The 19,927-nt window shown below is 38.6% G+C and overlaps 1 protein-coding gene across 5 annotated transcripts in view; it reads right to left on the reverse strand.

Annotated features, from left to right (window-relative positions):
• FER (FER tyrosine kinase) overlaps positions 1-19,927 on the reverse strand; it is a 155,518-nt gene that overhangs the window by 88,241 nt on the left and 47,350 nt on the right. For all 5 annotated transcript variants that reach the window (XM_017812659.1, XM_017812661.1, XM_017812662.1 and 2 more), the window contains exon 10: positions 15,958-16,147. In XM_017812659.1, the coding sequence (XP_017668148.1) occupies positions 15,958-16,147 (190 nt within the window). The remainder of the gene's footprint in view (positions 1-15,957; positions 16,148-19,927) is intronic.

The raw sequence follows: 19,927 nt of genomic DNA on the forward strand, positions 1-19,927 counted from the left end.
CATGTCTTTGTCCTCTGACGATCCGTGGTATAAGATCTGCCTTACTAGTGTCAGATGTGAGGCTTCTACATGTAACAGTCATGGAAGGATTCTCCTTCCATATTTTTCAGCTGTTTTCTGACTCTATATAAACTATTAAAACCCACTACTGTAGCAACCAGTTGCACAACCTAATTACATGTTTTTGAAGAACATTTCTGTGTGCTTGCTTTGAATCATCTGCCTACTGTGCTTATTTGATGGTCCCTACTCCTTGCTTCGGCAGATGCAGTAAACCATCATTATTCCCTACTCACTTTCCTCATGTAACCCCACACCTTACACAAAGAACGCATCCTTATTGCATTCCCCTTCAGTTTGCTTCTTCAAGTCTGTAAAGCCCAATCTACTTTTTCACTAATTCTACAGAAGCTCCTCCACATATCTGAGTATTTTCTTGCCTTTCTGAATTCTCCTGTCAATTTTCCAATTTAGGGAGCTGAAAATATTAGTTACATTAAGTCAAATTCTTCGAGGTGGTACACAGTGAAAGGACAATTTGCATTGAGAAAAATTCCAGCTAGATACTGAAAAAAAAAAAAAATCACAGTGAGGACAGTGATCAAATACTGAAATAACTTTCCCAGAGGGACTTCCATCACTGGAGCTACTAGAGCCTCAACTGAAACCAGGCACTTTGCAGCCTGATATAACATGAAAGACAGCCCTGCTCTGAGTAAGAAGTGGGACCAGATGGACCCCCCGAGACCTCTTCCAGTTTAAATTATTTAAATTAGTATTTGGGAAGCAGGTGCATATTAATTTATACAGTAATGTAATGTTTTCTGCTCTCTTCTCTCTTCCTTTCCTGAAAATTTCTAGCACATTTTTTTGGTTGTGATCACTAAGTAAATAGTGACCTGATACCTTCTGGAACATTTAGACCTTATTTGGAGTGGTACCTGAGAAATCATTACTGGTATATGTGAAATCAAGCACTGTTACTACAGTCTGGTCAGCAGGAATGTAATTACAAAATATGATGCTAATATTAAAATTTTTAAAAGGCTGTTAAAAATAACACATGTAATTTTTAACAAGTCAAGGAATTTACCCGACTTACTATCAAAAAATATTTGCTTGCTTTCCACATAAAATTTGCTGCTCTTATGATTACTCATATGCCTATGATTTCTTATATACCAGAATCTTGTAGTCGCGACACAGGCTACAAAGCTGTTTTGTTTTGATTTCTTTTGGTTTGGGATTTTTTTTGGTTTTTTGTTTGTTTTATGTTGGGTTTTTGTCAGGAAAACAGCAATAAAAAAAAGTATTAAACAAGTGATTGGTGAACTATTTGCAGACAAAAACCAAAAGCCTTTGATAGATTTTACTTAGGAAAGGCTCAGATGTCAGCAAATACTCTGTGTAAATAAACTAATTTTCAAAAAAGAATTATGAATACCATAATATGATTGACCCTTTGCTTTCTTTTTTGAAACACTATCTATCGTAACAGAAAATACAGTTAAGTTGTCTGCTCTAGGTTTTCTGCTTCAATTAGTTTCAGAGGACTAATTTTCCAAGCTACATATGAAATGTCAGGGAAATGTCACCTTTATCTTTGAAATAACTAGTAAATACTGCAAACACAAAAATACATATTAAAGGTCTTCAAAGGAAGTAGAGCACCTCTTTATAGGGGCTAGCAATAATGTTTCCAGAAACAGGGTACATTTTAATTCCTATATACCTAACAGCTTTTTTATTTTTAAAAATATAATATTTTGATTTAACTGAATTATCATCAAGAATGTCAACAGTTCTCTAGAGAAAAACATGACTAAATGTACAGCCCCTACGCCGAGGCAGTGAGATCTTGTACAACAGCTGTTTTTGTGGAATGAAAAAGTAGCCAGACAAAGGCTTTTGCAATACAGATAGGCCCCTGAAACTCAGTAAATTCTTTGCTAATAAATGTATCTCTTTGCTCAATAAATGTATCTCTACACCACTAAATCCTAGGGCACTTCCATTCACTGATCACATAATGATGCCAAACAAAAAGACATTTGATTTCAATAAAGGCAATTTAACAAACCAAGTCAGACTTCTGAAAGCTCAAAGACAAATTTAGAAAGAATAGATACTTTTGAAAAATTAAGTTTAAATGCCATTACCTTATGTAACTGTGGAAATATGTGACAGGGAAAATGAAGATTTCTGTCCTACAAAAACCTCAGGCTGGTATGTACATGCTTAGATATTAATTGTTTCACTGATTTCAAAAGCACTGTTATTAATCAACAATGCCATTATTAACTGAGTGTAAAAAACTTTTATTAATTCTTACAATATCACTTTACTAGTGTCAAGTAATAAAAAATTAACAAATTTCAGTCTGTACAGCACTTGCTATATATGAAGGGGAAGTACCTTTCCATGGCATGATCCTTCTCTTTGGTTGCCACTGCCACATGACAATAACAGATATACAAACACAAGTTCTCTCTTGCTATAATTCTACGTAAGCTCACGAAGTTGCAACAGGAGAACATAAAACAGATAACACTGAGTGCTCCCAGTGGTACTGAGTACATAATGTTCACAAAAGCAAGAGAGCCTTCATCTCACATCGTCTGGCAGCTCACCATTAAAAAACAATGCGAGGGTTAATTAATTGCTGGTCAAGGTCAGCATCTGCCAAGACATTTTGTTGAACATGTAGGCTGTGCTGCTGCTCAAGAAAACCAAGAATCACAAGAAGTCAAAAAGCAGGGAACGAACTATATTGCCTCTGATCCAGGCAAGAAGCAATCAGAGAACCTGAACCAAACCCAAAAACAGATGTCAAGTAAGAGTGTACAAATTGAATGGGAATGTATGACATTTCTTCAAATACTTTCCTGTTTCCAAACTTTTTCATCTTCCTAAGCCAGATATAGTTCTTAGCCCAAAAATCAGAATTTATGGTTTGGCAGTTACACATACTAACAACATCAGAATAAGCAATCTCTGAATCAGTGAGATTTCATAAATGTGACCTGAAATTTCAAGAATATAACCATAGATTTAAAAACAACATAAAGCTCAAAATATGCTAGAGAAAAAAAGGTTAAGAGACCATAAAACATGCAAAGCAAACCACCTATAAGGAAATTATATACTTCCGTCTTTCTAAACTTTACAGTTTGTCAGGTGGCTACAAAAAAACATGTTTTATTATCTAGATTTAACGTGCATTCACGAATAATTTCAATTTAACAATTCTTAGGAGCATTCTGGAGTCAAAGAGGCTAGACTTATTGTGTACTTTCATACTGTATAGTTTTACTGTGTACTTTAATACTGTATTCATCCAGTTGAAACAGTTTTGGGGGTGTATGATCCAAATTCTCAGAAAAACAGAGAAATGCAGTAACACTAGAACTGCTGCCCTGGAGCTGTAATCAGGATCAACACTACAGCTGCCACTTGAAGTGATGAAGTCATGAAATGTGAAATATGTTTTAAAACTGGTTATATACATGCATACACATACAGACTGATCTTGTCATCCTCCTTTCAAGAAAAAAAAGAAAAAGAAAAAATCCAAAACCTGAGCTAGAAAGAAAGTTCTTGATAAGGCAATGGAAGAAATGGATTTTTTTCTACATACACACATGTTATCTTGCGCTACTCACATTAAAAAAACTATATCTCTATTGGCCAGATTGTGAAAAAAACATCAACTGAAAACACGTTTTCCTTCACTAATGATGGACATTGGTGTATAAAATAAACTATATGTCCTGAAGTTTTCATACACCTCCTTTTCCACAAAAAAAAAAAAAAAGTATAACCATAGAGTGGTTTTGGCACTTGTTAACAAATGATAGTAATTGGTAGTGGCACTTCCTCGACTGATTGGTGAAGTTTTAGGTGGCCAGTAGTTAGCTTAACTTTTAGAAGTTTACAGCAAACTTTTGAAACATATAAATATTACTTAAGGATTTACGGAACTTCATTACAACCACTGGCCTAATACAAAGCCACAGATGCAGGACCTCTAAGCTACATTTCGTATGAAGCATGAACAATTTTCCAGTGCAGATGTCTAAAGAACCAAGCTACACATACAGTACTCCACACAATGAATTCAGCAGATTAAACAAATATAAACACAACTTCCAGGACACTTTTACATGAGGATCCAGACTGGCGAATGTAAAAGTTTTGCAAAAAATGGCCAAAAGATGTCAATTTCTAATGTTCTCTGCAACAGTCAGTAGATGAAATAAGGAAGTTATGAAGATCACCCACAGCTACCACAAGCATGTTGGTGAATTCCTGAAGAGCAGTGTACACGTCAAACAACATATGGAACTGAAAATTAACTTTACTAACCACGATCTTAAAATAACAGTAATAGGCTTGCAAGAAATTCATGTATACTTACACACCCTGCAGACTGAGAAACACAAACCATTATCCTTTTCTCATCACTAGAAAAATCTGTGTTGGTTATTTTAAACCTCCAAAACTCCCAGACAGGAAGCCAAGACACACTTCAGCAAAGTACAAACCAAAAAACTTTTCAATCCTTTAGTCCTGATCTGCACAGGCAAAGCTCCTCTGGTCCCACTGAGTACAGTGGCATAAGTATCTTGACAAAATATGATCTCATAAAGCAAATCTGTATGTGAGTTTGTAGGTGGGAGATTAGAAGGCAACAAAGAGTAAAATTACAGATATGAGCTACAAGCAGGTGAGTTATTGCTGCCACAGCTGTTAGTCGAAAGATGTTCCAGGGAAGTACAGGGAATACAGAGTTAAGGTAAGGGGTCAGTGAGAAGGACAATTTGGGGTTTTCTTCCTAGAGATGCTAAAAACAAAATTTTGCCTGACCTCAGTTTAAGCAAAGCTTCTATCCAAAACAAGATTTTCTAAGGAGGACTGCCTCTCTTTAGAGTTCAGCATTTTGTATTCAAAGAAGAAGACATGGAAAGACAACCAAAGCAAGTAACTGGATGATGTATCAGCTGCATAAAGGGAAAACTAAAGCTACAGGAGAAAATACTCTGTGCATCAGCCAGTGCAGCACAGCACTGTGACCACTAGAGGTTATGTAGCCCAAAAAGTACCTAAATGCAGTATTTATAAACATAACATCAATTGAATATAGCATCTGTTAGAGATAGCATTTACTACACAGGTCAATTACTTCAATTAGAATGCACAACTCAGTAACAGGTAGAATGACATAGTTTTTCCAGATCTCATTAAATATATTCAAAAGCTGTTGGATTTGGTTGCTTTTTAGTCACAGATATAGATAGTAATGCCTGCTAAAGATAAGTGCCTGACAAATCTGGTGACGGAGTTCAGATCTTAGGCATTTAAGTCGAAGGAAGTCTGGAAGGCATTAAAGGCACTGAAGCAGCTATACCCTGAAGTGCCAGGGTTAAGGAAACAGTAGACAAAAGGCAACAGGTAAGGGAGGAATAGAGACCAAGAACAGCACCATGCATATTGCATGACCTTGAAATCGACAAGAAACCATAAATCCTTCTATGGTTCACAAGATGCCAAGAACGAAACATTTGAGAACTGTGTACTCCCAGGCCGTAGGCAGGGACTTGCAACCCAGCTTTAGCAAAGGTCCATGCCAACCTACAGAAAAGAGTATACTCTTGGGGGATGGGGTTGGGAAACCCCTAAGTTTTCCCCTGATGTCAAAGGAAATTCTTAGAGGCCTGGGAAGAATCCTCTCTCCAGCCAATCATCACATGATCACACCAGAGGTGTATTGTCTTTAAATTTGTTATTATACTGTTCTGACTGGTTTAAGGTAATGGTTCTTGGATTCTGCTCTCTACACACTGGCACTTACCAATGAGGATCCCTCTAATAATTCATTGACTGGCTCCAGTTGACTCACTGACTGGCTTTACTAAAGCCACCTGGCAAATGCTATATCAAGTGAGAAGAAATAACATCTCATGTTGTGTGATCTGGCAGGATGTAAAGCATAGTTCTTCTCTCAATAAACAGTGTTATTAAGTATGGACTGGCAATTGTATCCTGTATGGAAAATTAGATTTTGAGCGGATGCATTTGTTTTGTCACAATAAAACAAAGTTTCATGGAGTTAATACCAAATAGCTTCAGTCTGATGGGACAGAACTGGTTCTTAACCAGATCCACATTTATGTTATCTGTATTAAAGAATAAAACTCAACCAGAAGGGTTTGTAGTACACCAAGATTCAATTTTGATCAGGTACTTCTGCTTGACAGCTAGCCCAGTCACGTTTGCAAACGATGTTTGCTTTTGGTTTTTCACAGATACCTATTTATCCACAGAATCAGCTTACATGTTAACAGATAAAATGATAGAGCAACTTTGTGACAGCTGCAACACACAACTCGAGCAGCTTATCTGAGGTAGGCTTAATGGGTAATCTTTGTAAGGTGCCAAAACCACAAATATTTGCCAGTTTCACAGATTTCACAGAATATTCTGAGTTGGAAGGGACCCACAAGGATCACTGAGTCCAACTTTTAAGTGAATGGCCTATAATTTAAACAACAGAACAATAAAAATGCAAATCCTAGAAATAAGCAGTGTTAAAATTCTACTCTGAGTAAAGACTGTGGTCCACTGAATTCATGTACAGATCACAGCTATAAATCATAAACACAAACAAGACTATTCTGAAAATACAGACACCAAGGAGGAAAGACTCAGTGACCAATGAGTAGGAGATTTCAATCCTACACAAGTTGAAGTTCATAAATTTTATCTAGCACAATGAGCCAAAATAATTAGGCAACACTTCTGCAAAAATACAAAAAGACTTTGAGTTATTATGCTCAGTCAACAGATGGAGTCTTTCATATGTTTCAGTCATTACTTATCAAAAAGATCTGTCCAACAAGCAGTCTCTTCTCAAAGTTCATAGTACTAATTAAGCATTCTGGTTTCTTGGATTGCAGCTGACAAGAACTTCCCTACACAGCTGAAAAGAAGCAGAAGCCATACAGCAAACCATAAAATCATATACTTCAAATCCGGCAATAAACTACCAGTGGCAGTAGATTAAAACCATAAATCCTAATTCCAAGAATTATTTTATAGTAGATTTTAGGACTTTTAGAAGCATAATAACTGTCGTTAAGAACAACGGTATTTTTAATCAGTCACTTAAAAATAAAGAGAGAAAAGCAGAGAGGTGATTTAAAGCAGCCAAATTCTATCACATTACTTCCTGTGTGTTGCCTAGAGGCTATGAGAAGTTAATAATCCCACTAATTCAGTCCCACCACTATGAAAAAGATGCAAGACGCCAATAGTGATAATTCTGGAAGAGAGTTACTACTTTCCTGCCAGCACACAGAGAAACATTCCCACACATACTGAAACATACACTGGACACCAGTATGTGATTTCTGCTCAAAGGGAAACTTCTGAGTGAAGTTTTCCTAATCCATAGGGAAGATTGTGACTGAAATAACAAATCCCCAGTGGGTATGCAGTGCTGCAACACTACTACAGTGAAACCTTCTTCCTCAAGATAAAAATGAAAGCTCTTGCAATACTTTTGGCAGTTCAAAAGAGTACTTACTACTCGTCTTCATACTGAGAGGGTAAACTAATTCGGCACTTCAAATATTCTAAGAGTTTTGTTTCTGTGAATTCCTCACAAAGTTTGTTCACACTTCCAATTTTGCCTTTTCCTGAGACTAGGTTCAACACTTTTTGCTAACCTTAAGAAATACTTAATTTCTGAGCCTTAGTGTGTGACCTTAGTCTAATATTTTCTTTCAGAAGTTTCTAGGCATGCTCACTGGAAAGAGGCTTGTCAGCCCCACTGACTTCTCATCTTGTAAATTCTGGACCAGCCAGTAATACCCACAGGGGACAAGGTATGACTGGTTTTATCTGTCTGCTACATTAGTGTCTCCTTTTGTATTATTCTTCCTTTGATGTATGTCCATCTGGCAAGTGAGATTTACAAAAAGAAGAAATAAAAGCTAGAACATATTCACTATGAGAGAAAGCGGAATAGAATTCATCCTTCACACTTCCCAAAAGCATCTGACATTTGGGGCATTTTTGTTCCATGTCAAATTCTGATTTGTAAGTCAGAAACACAGGTCCCAGACAGCAAGCTTGGAAAGTGGCCCAAAACAAAGATCACTGTCCAGGCATCCAACAAATAAAACTGTTTATTTCCAAGTCCTCTATGAATTAATAGGCAAAATTTCTACAACATGACTGCACTGGCAGCCTTTACTCTACTGAGACTAAAATAAAGGGTAAGGATACCAGTGCTGCACAGACTAACTTTGGCCCAGTTCCTATCGACAAGACAGTTAAAATCTTGGAATAGCATAGTGGAAGTGTACAAGGTTTATAAATATATAACTCAAATAACCATGAAGGCCTTTCCTACCATGCCCTAATACAATCTTAGTTTTATATAAATGTGATGAGCCACAAGTCAGTAGAGAATTACTTACATGGATAGAAAAGGAAGATACCTGGCAATGCATTACAAAGCATAAGAATGCCTCCAATCTTCTGAATCAGAAAGAAAAATGACAAACTTATCTCTACTGTTAAGCTTTCTGCTATTGCTGCAATGGGCTGTCATAGAAGGCAATCATTTTCCTGCAACTGTTTGAAAATAAAGTTCCTATATAACCTCAGACAGCATGGGAAAAGGAGACGCCCAAGAGTGTAGGTAATCCCTCAGCTGATTATGTTTCAGGACCTTATGATCCATCATCTAAAATGTATGTAATGAAGCATCTTCAATCACACAGCCAGCTCCTGTAAATACCCGTTCACATACCAATGGATTAAATTTGTCAATTACAATTTTAGTGAGAGTCCTGAAAACATTCACCTCAAACCCAAACCTATTGGTTTGTTGATCACATTATTAGGAGTCATGGATTCTAGAAAGTGAAATGGAAAGATAAAACGTTCACATTAGGTAGAATGATTTACAAACAACAAAAGTAGCACTTCAGCTCTGCTTCATGCATTTAATATTTTTCTTCTATAATGACTGAGAACTAATTTTTTAATTACCACAATCTTCACCAAAAGCGGGCTTATCTTACTTTTACAGCAATCACTAAGAATAAGATCTCTGAAGCCTTTTAAAAAGGAATGACAAACAGTAGAAGCAATCAGATGTGAAGTGAATATTTATATTTGAGTAATTATGCCACAAGATTTGGATTATTCAGTAGTTACTAGTCTTCTGGCACTGAGCTCCACCTGCTGACAAGTCTTTCAAGTATTGCAAAGCTCACAAATCAAGTCTCAGTTTTATCAAATGTTCCAGTATGTGCTGCAGTGCACAAAATAAATCTGTATGAAACATTTCTATAGTGAGAACACATATAATTTTAAATACATATTCTTAAAAATAATGTGTCTTTATAAAATTTGGTTTTACCATTTAAGGAAAAAGGAGAATAAGAGTGGCACACAGATTTCATTATATTATTACTAAACAAGATTAATTACTACTTTAAATTAACTAAATCCATTGCCTGGCTTAAGCACTCCCTGAAGATTTCCTATTCTGTAACAATTTCCAAGGCAATACTGATGCTGTAATTTTAAAGCCCTACCATGAAATGCAAATCATCATAATTGTACTTAATTACCTGAGTAAATGTTTAGCTGGCACTGCAATATTCAAAAAATTAATTATATTTTTATTTCTAATCTGATCATTAGACATACAACATTTTGTTGCTGTTTTCTTCACTTTAATTGCCATGGACTACTGCCATGCTTTGTTGATCATATTGACAGCAAAAATACCATATGTCTCTTAGGACAAATGACAAGCCATACATCCACTGACTGAACATCTAAACATTTAAAAATCAGCTCAAGTAGCTTCCAGTTACTGGTTAAAGATATGTAACAGTTTGGATACTACTAAATTTTTGGTAAAATATATCTGTTTACAAGGAATAGTCAGCTTTTTCTAAGTATCTATCTCCAATACTTTAATATAAGTACAGAAGAAAATGTAAACTATGATTCTCCCATTAACACAGTGTGTAGTATAACTGCATAACTGTAAGGGGCTCAAAGACATGATTTTAAACTTCTAGTACCTTCAGCATTATAATTATCTCTGTCTTCTACGGATAGCTCAGTAGAAAGGTATAACTGCTAGAAACATATTTATGTTTTCATTTTTCCACATACAACAACAAAATTGTTTAACATCATGTTCAGGAATAAGCATAAATAGATTTTTTTTAAACTCCTGGCTATGATACCATGATAGAACAAAATAGAATAATTCAGCAATTTCCTTTTTCCCTACAACACACAGCTAACATTCTACAAAAACCAAAATATATTGACAACACCAAAACATACTGAAGACATAAGCAGAACGTGAAACATCCTATAGAGGCAAAAAAAGAAAAAGAAAACTAAGTTATAACACACATGTAATATTACCTGGCGTATAATGACACATCTAACAGCATTTCAGAATTTCATTATAAGTATTCTATTACTCTGCTCTCCATTGCTGGCAAAATCCTGGCAAGAATACTCTTGAACCTGCTATAGCAGAAGGAATTCTACCTGAAAGCCAATGTGGTTTCAGAGCCAACAGGAGCACCACAGACATGGTGTTTGTTCTCAGACAACTGCAAGAGAAGTGTAGGGAACAGAACAAAGGTCTCTATGTAACCTTTGTCGACCTCACCAAGGCTTTCGATACTGTGAGCAGAAAAGGTCTGTGGCAGATTTTGGAACGTTTAGGTTGTCTCCCTAAATTCCTTAAAATGATCATCTCACTCCATGAGGATCAGCACGGCCAAGTCAGATATGGCAACACACTTTCTGAGCCCTTTCTAATAACTAATGGAGTGAAACAAGGCTGTGTTCTCGCTCCTACCCTATTCACAGTCTTTTTCAGCATGATGCTCCAAAGGGCCACAGCAGACCTCGAGGATCAGGACGGTATCTACATTCGATACCGTACTGATGGAAGCCTATTCAACCTAAGGCGACTGAAGGCCCACACCAAGACCTTAAACCATCTTGTCCAGGAGTTGCTTTATGCCAACGTCACCGCCCTTGTCGCTCACACAGAAGTAGCTCTGCAGCGTTTAACATCCTGCTTTGCAGATGCTGCTGAGCTCTTTGGGCTGGAAGTCAGCTTAAAGAAAACAGAAGTTCTCTATCAACCGGCATCTCAGGAAGCCTTCCATCATCCCCATATCACCACTGGCCAATCAGCTCAAATCAGTCCAGCAGTTTAATTACCTTGGCAGCCTCATCTCCTCGGATCGTAAGATTGACGGGGAGATAGACAACAGGTTAGCAAAGGCATATAGAGCTTTTGGAAAGCTTCATAAAAGAGTTTGGTGTAATAAACACTTGAAGAAAAGTACCAAGATCAGTGTTTACAGAGCCATTGTGCTGTCTACTCTTTTATACGGTTCCGAATCATGGGTCATCTACCGCCACCACCGCCACATCAACGCTGTGTTGATGGAAGTGTTCTAAACATCCACTGGTCAGATTATGTGACCAATACATCTGTTCTAGAGCAAGTAGCAGTCACAGGTATTGAAGCCATGTTGCTGAGAACACAGCTGCGATGGGCAGGGCACGTCTCAAGGATGAAGGACCACCGCCTCCCTAAGATCTTGCTTTATGGTGAACTTGCCACCGGCTGCCCCATGAGAGGAGCCCTGAAGAAAAGATATAAGGACTCCCTGAAACAACATCTCAGCCTTGGCCACATTGATCAACATAACTGGTCTACTCTGGCCTCCAATCAGGAGGTCTGGAGACACACCATCTATAACGCTGCTGATGCTTTTGAGAAAGCACGCAGGATCACCCTTGAGAAGAAAAGACAACACAGAAAGAACCATGTCTTGCAGAGTATACCATCTAAGGAGTCTTTCTGCTGTGCCTTTTGCAATCAGATATGTCTGTCTCGTATTGGCCTCATAAGCCACCAGCGTGATTGTAACAAACGTGGATAGAGCCTTCCTAAATCTTCACTCACGAAGCCCAGCCATGACTGACATTCTATTATACAGCTACGTAATGTAAGATATGGAAAACAAAACAATTTGAGAATTATTACACCATGAAATTGGCTGTATTTATATGATACCATATAAATACTTAGAAATATGAAATTTCACAAAATTGTTTTGCATATCCTATTTTTAATTTTAAATTACAAAAAAACCTCACTTGTGACTGAGGACATGCAAATTTACTTCATATGGATGACGACAACACAAGTCAATTATGATTTTGTAATTCTTAAGAAAGTATTTACAATTAATTTCTAAAGAGGAATAAATAACCACTATCAAGTATAGTATCAGAGCAACATTTAGATGAACTGCACATAAAGAGGAGAAACCTAAACAAATATATAGCTGAAGAGACAATGATTCTCTGGAATGGCACGAGGATGAGCTATTAGCAGCAAGAATATTTCATTTCCAAGCATTTAGCAGCTCTATAATTTTAAAGAGTTTTAGTAAAAATAAAAAAAAAATCCCATCATAAAAATCACCAGGATATTTATTTATACAAACAGTTCATCAGTGTATCACGTTTTCATCTTGAGATATACTCAAGACTTCCCTCTCAAGGCATAGCAACTTGAAAAAAAAGTTTAATTTACATTGCATTTGTATCTCTTTCTTTTTAGTCACATTACTCACACAGAATATCAGCTCAACAGTTAAAGAAAACTTACTCAAGGGGAATCACGCAGCATTTAAGTCAGTCATATTCCCACACTTCACTCATACTAAGGGCAAATCATGCCTGGCCAATCTGGTGGCCTCCCATGATGGACTGACTGCAGCAGCAAACAAGGCAAGAGTGAGTCTCAACTCATGTCATCTACCCAGACTTTTGTAAGGCCTCCAGCATGATCCCACGTGACATCCTTATCTCCAAGTTGGAGAGATGTGGATATGAAGGGTGGGCCACTCTTCAAATGGTATAGGGAATTGGCTGAATGGACACAGCCAGAGAGCTCTAGTCAATGGCTCTATGTCCAGGTGGGGCTGGTGGTGAGTGGTGTCACCTCAGGACTCTGCCTTGGAACCAATGCTCTTTAATATCTTCATCAATGACACAGACACTGAGATCCAATGTGCCCTCAGCAAGTTTGCAGATGACACAAAGCTGAGGGGCACAGGTGACACAACAGAAGGACAGGATGCCATCCAGGGGGACCCGGACAAACTTGAGAAGTGGGCCCATGAGAACCTCATGAAGTTCAGCAAGTCTAAGTGTGGGGTGCTGCAGCGGGGTCAGCACAATCCTAGACAGGAGTAAAGACTGAGAACACACTGAGAGCAGCTCTGCTGAGAAGGATTTGGGGGCGCGGTAGACAAAAAGCTGAACGTGAGCCAACAGCATGGGCTTGCAGCCCAAAGGGACAATCATATCCTGGGCTACATCCAAAGCAGTGTGGGCAGCAGATCGAGGGAGGTGATTCTCCCCCTCTACTCTGCCCTCGTGAGACCCCACCTGGAGTATCGTGCCCAGGCCTGAGATCCTCAACAGAAGAAAGGCATGGACCTGCTGCAACAAGTCTAGAGGAGAGCCACTAAGTTGATCACAGGACTTGAGCACCTCTCCTACGACAACAGGCTGTGAGAGCTGGAGTTGTTCAGACTGGAAAAGAGAAGGCTTCAGGAAGATTTCACTGCAGCCCTTCAGCACTTAAAAGGAGCTTCTAAAAGCAATGGAGAGTGATTTTTGGAAGTGGTAGGTAGTGATATGAGAAGGGAGAACACTAGTAAACTGAAAGAGGAGATGTTTCAGCACCTGAGCAGAGTCTTGCTCTGCTGAGAATACAACATTTGGCAGGGGCTGTGAGAGAGGAGACAGCCCTGATACTGAGAGTGGTCACCAAACACCACCTTAATACTCCCTCCTGTGCTGCAGGGTAACAGCAATGGTCTCCTCGTGTGCAGAGACAAGAGTGTGACTACTTCTGGCTTAGTGGAGGGACCAGTTGGGAAAAAGGCAGAACACCCCAGTCTACACCTCCTCTCAGCATTTCTACTGCAATAGTCCAGCACCCAGATGTAAGGGCTTCTCCAACATCGCAGGCATGGAGTCATTTTATGACCAACTCAATCCCCCCTAGAAGGCAAGGCCAATACCAACATGATCAAGTAGGTTAAGCTCCTGCCTACTTCCACTCTAAAAGCTGGTACAGGAGTGCAGGAGCTCCTGCAAGTCCTAAAGGGAAAAAACAGTGTAAGCAGTAGGATGTACAGGATCCAGTGCAGGCTGCAGTGAACCACGACCATTTCCTTCTGGGAAAGGCCAGGCTGGATGGGATTTTGAGCATCCGGCTTTAGTGGAAGGTGTCGCTGCCCATGGCAGGGGGGCTGGAAATAGACAAACTTTACGGTCCCTTCCAATCCAAACCATTCTATGGTTCTTTGACACCACTGTCAGGTTCCCCTGCCCTCTACCAGAGGCCACATTGCCCTGGACACAGAACCAGCCACTCTGTGACATCAGCCTTGGGCCAAGGGCACCGCGGGTGCCATGTTGGCAGCTGCAACCAGCTTTTGAGAAGTTTCAAATAACTTCTTTGCCATATAAACCAATTTTTTTGGGGAAAAAAGAAAACAAAAAAGGAAATGATGACAAGTACTCTAGAAATTCCTAATTCCAAATAAAAGGTAATCTCTAGTAATTCTGCAGTAGCCTAGCTAAGAAAGGGAAAAAAGAAAACTAAAACAAAAATATTTACTATATGGATTAGCAGTGTAACAGCAGACACAGATGGCCATGGTAAAGAACAGGGGACTAAAACAGAGTTGACGAACAGGTGAGGAGCCCTTGCTCCTGGCAGCTCACTGTGCTGCTACCAGTGATGAAGTTTCTATGCCTTTGTGCTGCTGGCCATGTGCAGGCCTGTACTCAGCACATGGGATTATTTTTTCCCACCCATTGAAACAGAGATTTGGACACCAGAAAGCAGACTTTAGCAATCTTGAACTGAAGCAGAAGAGTACCATTTTCATGATTAGACTCATCACCTCAACTAACCCATACAGACAATATTCATTAGCACTACTACAGGATAATATATTAAATATTATTAACAAAATAGCCTACCCAAAAAAGATTCCAAGTCTCCTAATCTTTTGCAACCATTATTCTCTTCTTCTTTTCTCCTTCATCATCTTTTTTCATTTTGTCAACTCCTTCTACGTCATGACAAGCATATAAGCTTTGAAATATAATGTTTTGTACCAGCGTAAACAACAACCATCCCATAACGCCTTGTAAATATTCAACAGCAGTGGAAGCAAGAGAATGCTGACAATTAAGGATAACTGTAGAATGTGAATCAAACTAGGTTCCACAAATTGACAGAGGAAAAAAACATGTATGGGGTCTCCTCAGAGCACAAAAAGTTCCTTTTGATTATTGAGAGTATGTAAACATTTGAAAATAAGTTGCAAAGAAACCAGTGTTCATTTCTGTCCACGCAAAGAGTAACTACAGTACATAAAATTAATTTCTCTATTACATAATGTGTGCAATAATTCTGCAGTGAGCTTTTACTGTTCATTTTATATCTACAACTGTGAATATATTTCTTCAACACACCAAAGGAAACTACCAATAGCTGCTCAGTCACATTTACTAAATCTATTTAAGGGTTAACACTTTTGATAATAAAATAGTCTAGTGAGAATCTAAGCATCAAGTATACAGAAGACCAATCCAAGACCACAGACAAGGATTGTTACAAGTTATTGCAACTTAAAAAATAAGAAAACCCACACAACTGAATTGTTTGTCCAAACAAGTTTCCACAAATGCAAAGTGAAGTTCATTCACTTTAGTCACCCCAGTGAGTATCTGGATAATCTGATCCCAGGACAGCAAAGCTACACAGTTCAGTAAAACAGATGTAAAACTTACCATAGAAGTCACTGATCTTGCATCTTCTTCATAGTTCACTACAGGTGGCGGCTCTTTCCCATCATTCTCTTGAACCTTTTGTTCCAGTAGTTCTTTCTGGGCTGCAAATTTTGCCTCAGAGCATCTTAATTGCTGAACTGTTTGCTTAAGTTCTTCAAGCGCTTGCTTTTGGCTCAGCAAGAGTACAATGCTGCAAAGAAAAATAACAATTTAAAAATATACATGATTTAAGATACTGTCTGAGTTTAATGAGACTGAAGTGTTTTGCTAAGTAGGAGTTATGAGAAAGACCAAACTCCTCCCACTAAACAATTCTAAATCCGAAATTACAAGGCTCCAACTGAGGAAGTATGGAGAAAGAAAAAATAACAGCCCTTTATTAAAGGATATATGTGTATTAACAGAAAACAAAAGAACACAACATCAACCAACAATAATCCTGTACCCAAAAATCCCCTTCAAAAAGGAAACAGTTCACTACTTTCTGCCATTTGGTGCAATTCTAACCACAATCGGCAGGGGGGCTGTTGGATCACTAGAGGAGCAGAGCCTGCAGTTGCTCTGTGGTAGTCAGCAGGGGCTGCTGTTGGGCTCTGGTGGTCGCTGCATGGGGGCCCCAGTGCAGAAGCCAAAAATCAAGATTTCCCACACACACCAAGAAAGGGAAGGGGAAAGGGGGAAAAAGGAGGCTCTTCCCACGAAACTCATGTTGTCCATGGCTGGCTGTGGCCGGGATTTTCCCCCCCTTTGTCAATGGGCACAAGCCACTGCCAAACACGGGACCGGAAGAGGGAAAGGGCCACCTCCTCCAAAAAAACATTCCTCTGCAGATGGTTTAAGCCTCTCCGATGAAATTTGAGAAGATCTGGGCTGGAGGCAGAATAGGGTGCAGGAAAAACGGAGGCAAACAGGGCCAGAAAACAGGCAGATGACCAGGTCAAAAAACAAAGTGAACCTCGGACCCCTCCAACACACACCTTTGCCTGAGTTAAGGCAAAAGTGAAGTGCCTCCAGTTTCCAAGGAGAGATAAAAAAAAACTCATCACCCCTCCCCACAGTCTTCAGAGGGCCATCAGCTTGCAATGTGGATCTGCTGGTTAGTTCTTTTCTGTGGATCAATCACTCTAGGCAAACATCTTCCCCCTCCCTCGTTCAACATCTTTCTTTTACAGCAATGCAGGGGAAAGAAAAAAATTCCCCCTTTGTTTTTTTCAGAACAAGTAAACCTATGACAGACACATATTTTGTTTCATAAAAGCTGGGGGAAAGAAGCATGACAATTCCTCAACATAATTCTTTATTCGAAGGTATAAACACATAGAGCAATTCTAGAAAATTTTCAAAGCTACAACACAATGCAAGCAAACACCCATTCTCTTTTCATTATCACAAAAATCACATTGTAATATATATACACGAAACTACTGTTTTCATTCACTTTTGACTGAGCATACAAACACTAGGGTTCCCTGTCCTTTAGAGAATAAAATTTTACATAATGATTTCCAGCAATGAGAAATTCACTGCATTCTAGATAGTTGTTGTAATGATAATTTGCACTACTAAACTCACATCCAGTATAAATTCATCTGGCATCAAGTTAGAGATATCTGTTGTTTCCTCTACTTTGTAAGTGTTTCTGGACTGCATTATAACCGTCTTCTAATGAAGCTAAATAATTTGATCTCTATAAGAAGACAACTTTTTGTCTTCTGCTTGTTTTTATGGATCTCCTCTGAATACCGCTCATAGCCCTGAATCCTCGAGACAAACATGATTAAATCATTACTGAAGGACAAGCACTTAGAACATCTTCAGCTACCTAGATGACTCTATTATCCCAAAGAACTGTCAAAACCAAAGATTGACAGAAGCTGCCTAAAAGACAGAATCGTCCATGGTATAATATAGACACCCTTAAAAGCATTCAACTGGAACCCAGCGACATGTGGTCTGTAAGAGATGCAGAGTTCTCACAGTCTACAAGAACAGATTGACGACGTAAAGGGACCAGAACTATGTAGAATGAGGACAATATGAAGAAAAATCACAGCTTCCTTTCACTCTGTATAATCCCTGGAAGGCAAGACCCTCTTGCAAGCCTACCCTTGAAGAAAAAAAGAAAGGCAAAAGTCATTCATATCAAGATTTTTCTTTCCCAAAGTGGTGCTGAGCCAAATGACTATTCAAATAGGTTTCCAAGTGATAAGGGAACAACCCGTCATAAAATTCTCATTGGCAGGAAAAGACAAAGATAATATTCCTATAGATGAGCATTATACTAAGTCACTAATGAACCAAACTCCACACTATCAGCAGAACGATCATTCATGCAAAAAGGATAAGTGTGATGTATGAAGACATGATTACAGGATCTGAAACTGAGACTTGGCATGAGAGCACATACATTTAAGAGCATCACACAAGAAAATGAACAATTATCTTGACATTATCCTCAAGATAATGTTCATTCATCTGGGCCTCATTATGAGAGAAAAAGGACATCACCCTGTGAAAATAATAGTCTTCCATCATCAGCAAGGCCTTGGTGAACACACATTGTGTAGATTGACATCCTCAAACACAAAATGCTTTCAACATATCATGATGCAGGGGTAACAAGAGAAAAGTCACAAACTAGTCTCTTTCCTGAACGGTGGCAAGATGAATTACAATCTAATTAGTTTTCCCAAATCCAGTTCTGAATGCTCCACACTCTGGACATGCATGAGGAATTGGAATCTATAAAATTATTTGTCCATGGCTTGCATGAGTGCAAACTTTATAGTCCTTGTTGCTAGCAAAAAGCTACTAGCAACCTCACAGAGTGAGATCTTGTGTGAAGAAGCCCTGCAAGTCAGGGCGACACATCGGAAAGTGTTAAAAAGATAAACTGAATCAAAAACTAAATTTTCAACATGCCATCTTGTCAGGAGGGCAGATGATATTCTAGACGTATACATATATAAATAAAATATAATTAAAACATTCTCTGTGTTGAAGGTAATAACATCATTTGACTATGCAAAAGGATATTAGTGCCAGGATAACAGTACCAAGACTGTGGCATATAGTATGACAGCAGTCATAATGAAACCTAATGCAACAGTTGGATGAGATCTTCTGGGGACAGTAAATACATGTAAAAACATCCTGATCGCTCTGCACTGCACTTAAAAGGTGAAAACGGGTTCTTTTGGAGGAAGACATGATCAATGACAAGTCACAACAAGGATGATTTCAGGGAAACTCTGACCTTACAACTAGGCATCTAAGAAAGATTTCATGCCTTTTAATAAGACATAGAGTTACTGGTGCAATTTGAACCAAAATCATCTCCTCAACACTGCAAACATCTGCTAAAGGATCAGTCACAGAAGCCTGCCCACAGCAGGAAGTACAGAGATGGTCTGAACTATTTTCAGAGAGTGATAACTGATAACAAAACAATACTGAGGGGAAAAAGCCAAATACCCCAGCAAACTTGATGAGTGCAAATACAGTTCACCCTTTAAGTAATGTGCAGCAAAGAAGGCAGGTCAAGAACCAAAAAGTGGAAAATACACTGTGATTACATGTGAACTTCACCAAAGAAAGAACAGGAAAGTATCTAATCAAAACCCTCATATCATACACATAAAATTTTAGATATTAATTAAATACTATACAATATATTGTATGACAAGATTCCTTCCACAAAAAGCTTCAAGACTGCATAGAATCATAGAATCATAGAATCATAGAAGCAAGTGGGTTGGAAGGGACCTCCGAGATCATCAAGTCCAACACTTGATCCACTACCACTGTGGTTACTAGACCATGGCACATCCAGTTTCATCTTAAAAACCTCCAGGGACGGAGAATCCACCACTTCCCTGGGCAGCCCATTCCAATGTCTGATTACTCTCTCTGTAAAAAATTTCTTCCTGATATCCAACCTAAACCTTCCCTGGCACAGCTTAAGACCTTC

The sequence above is a fragment of the Lepidothrix coronata genome, unplaced genomic scaffold (genome assembly GCF_001604755.1).
Source record: "Lepidothrix coronata isolate B3197 unplaced genomic scaffold, Lepidothrix_coronata-1.0 Scaffold37, whole genome shotgun sequence".
Taxonomy (NCBI): Eukaryota; Metazoa; Chordata; class Aves; order Passeriformes; family Pipridae; genus Lepidothrix; species Lepidothrix coronata.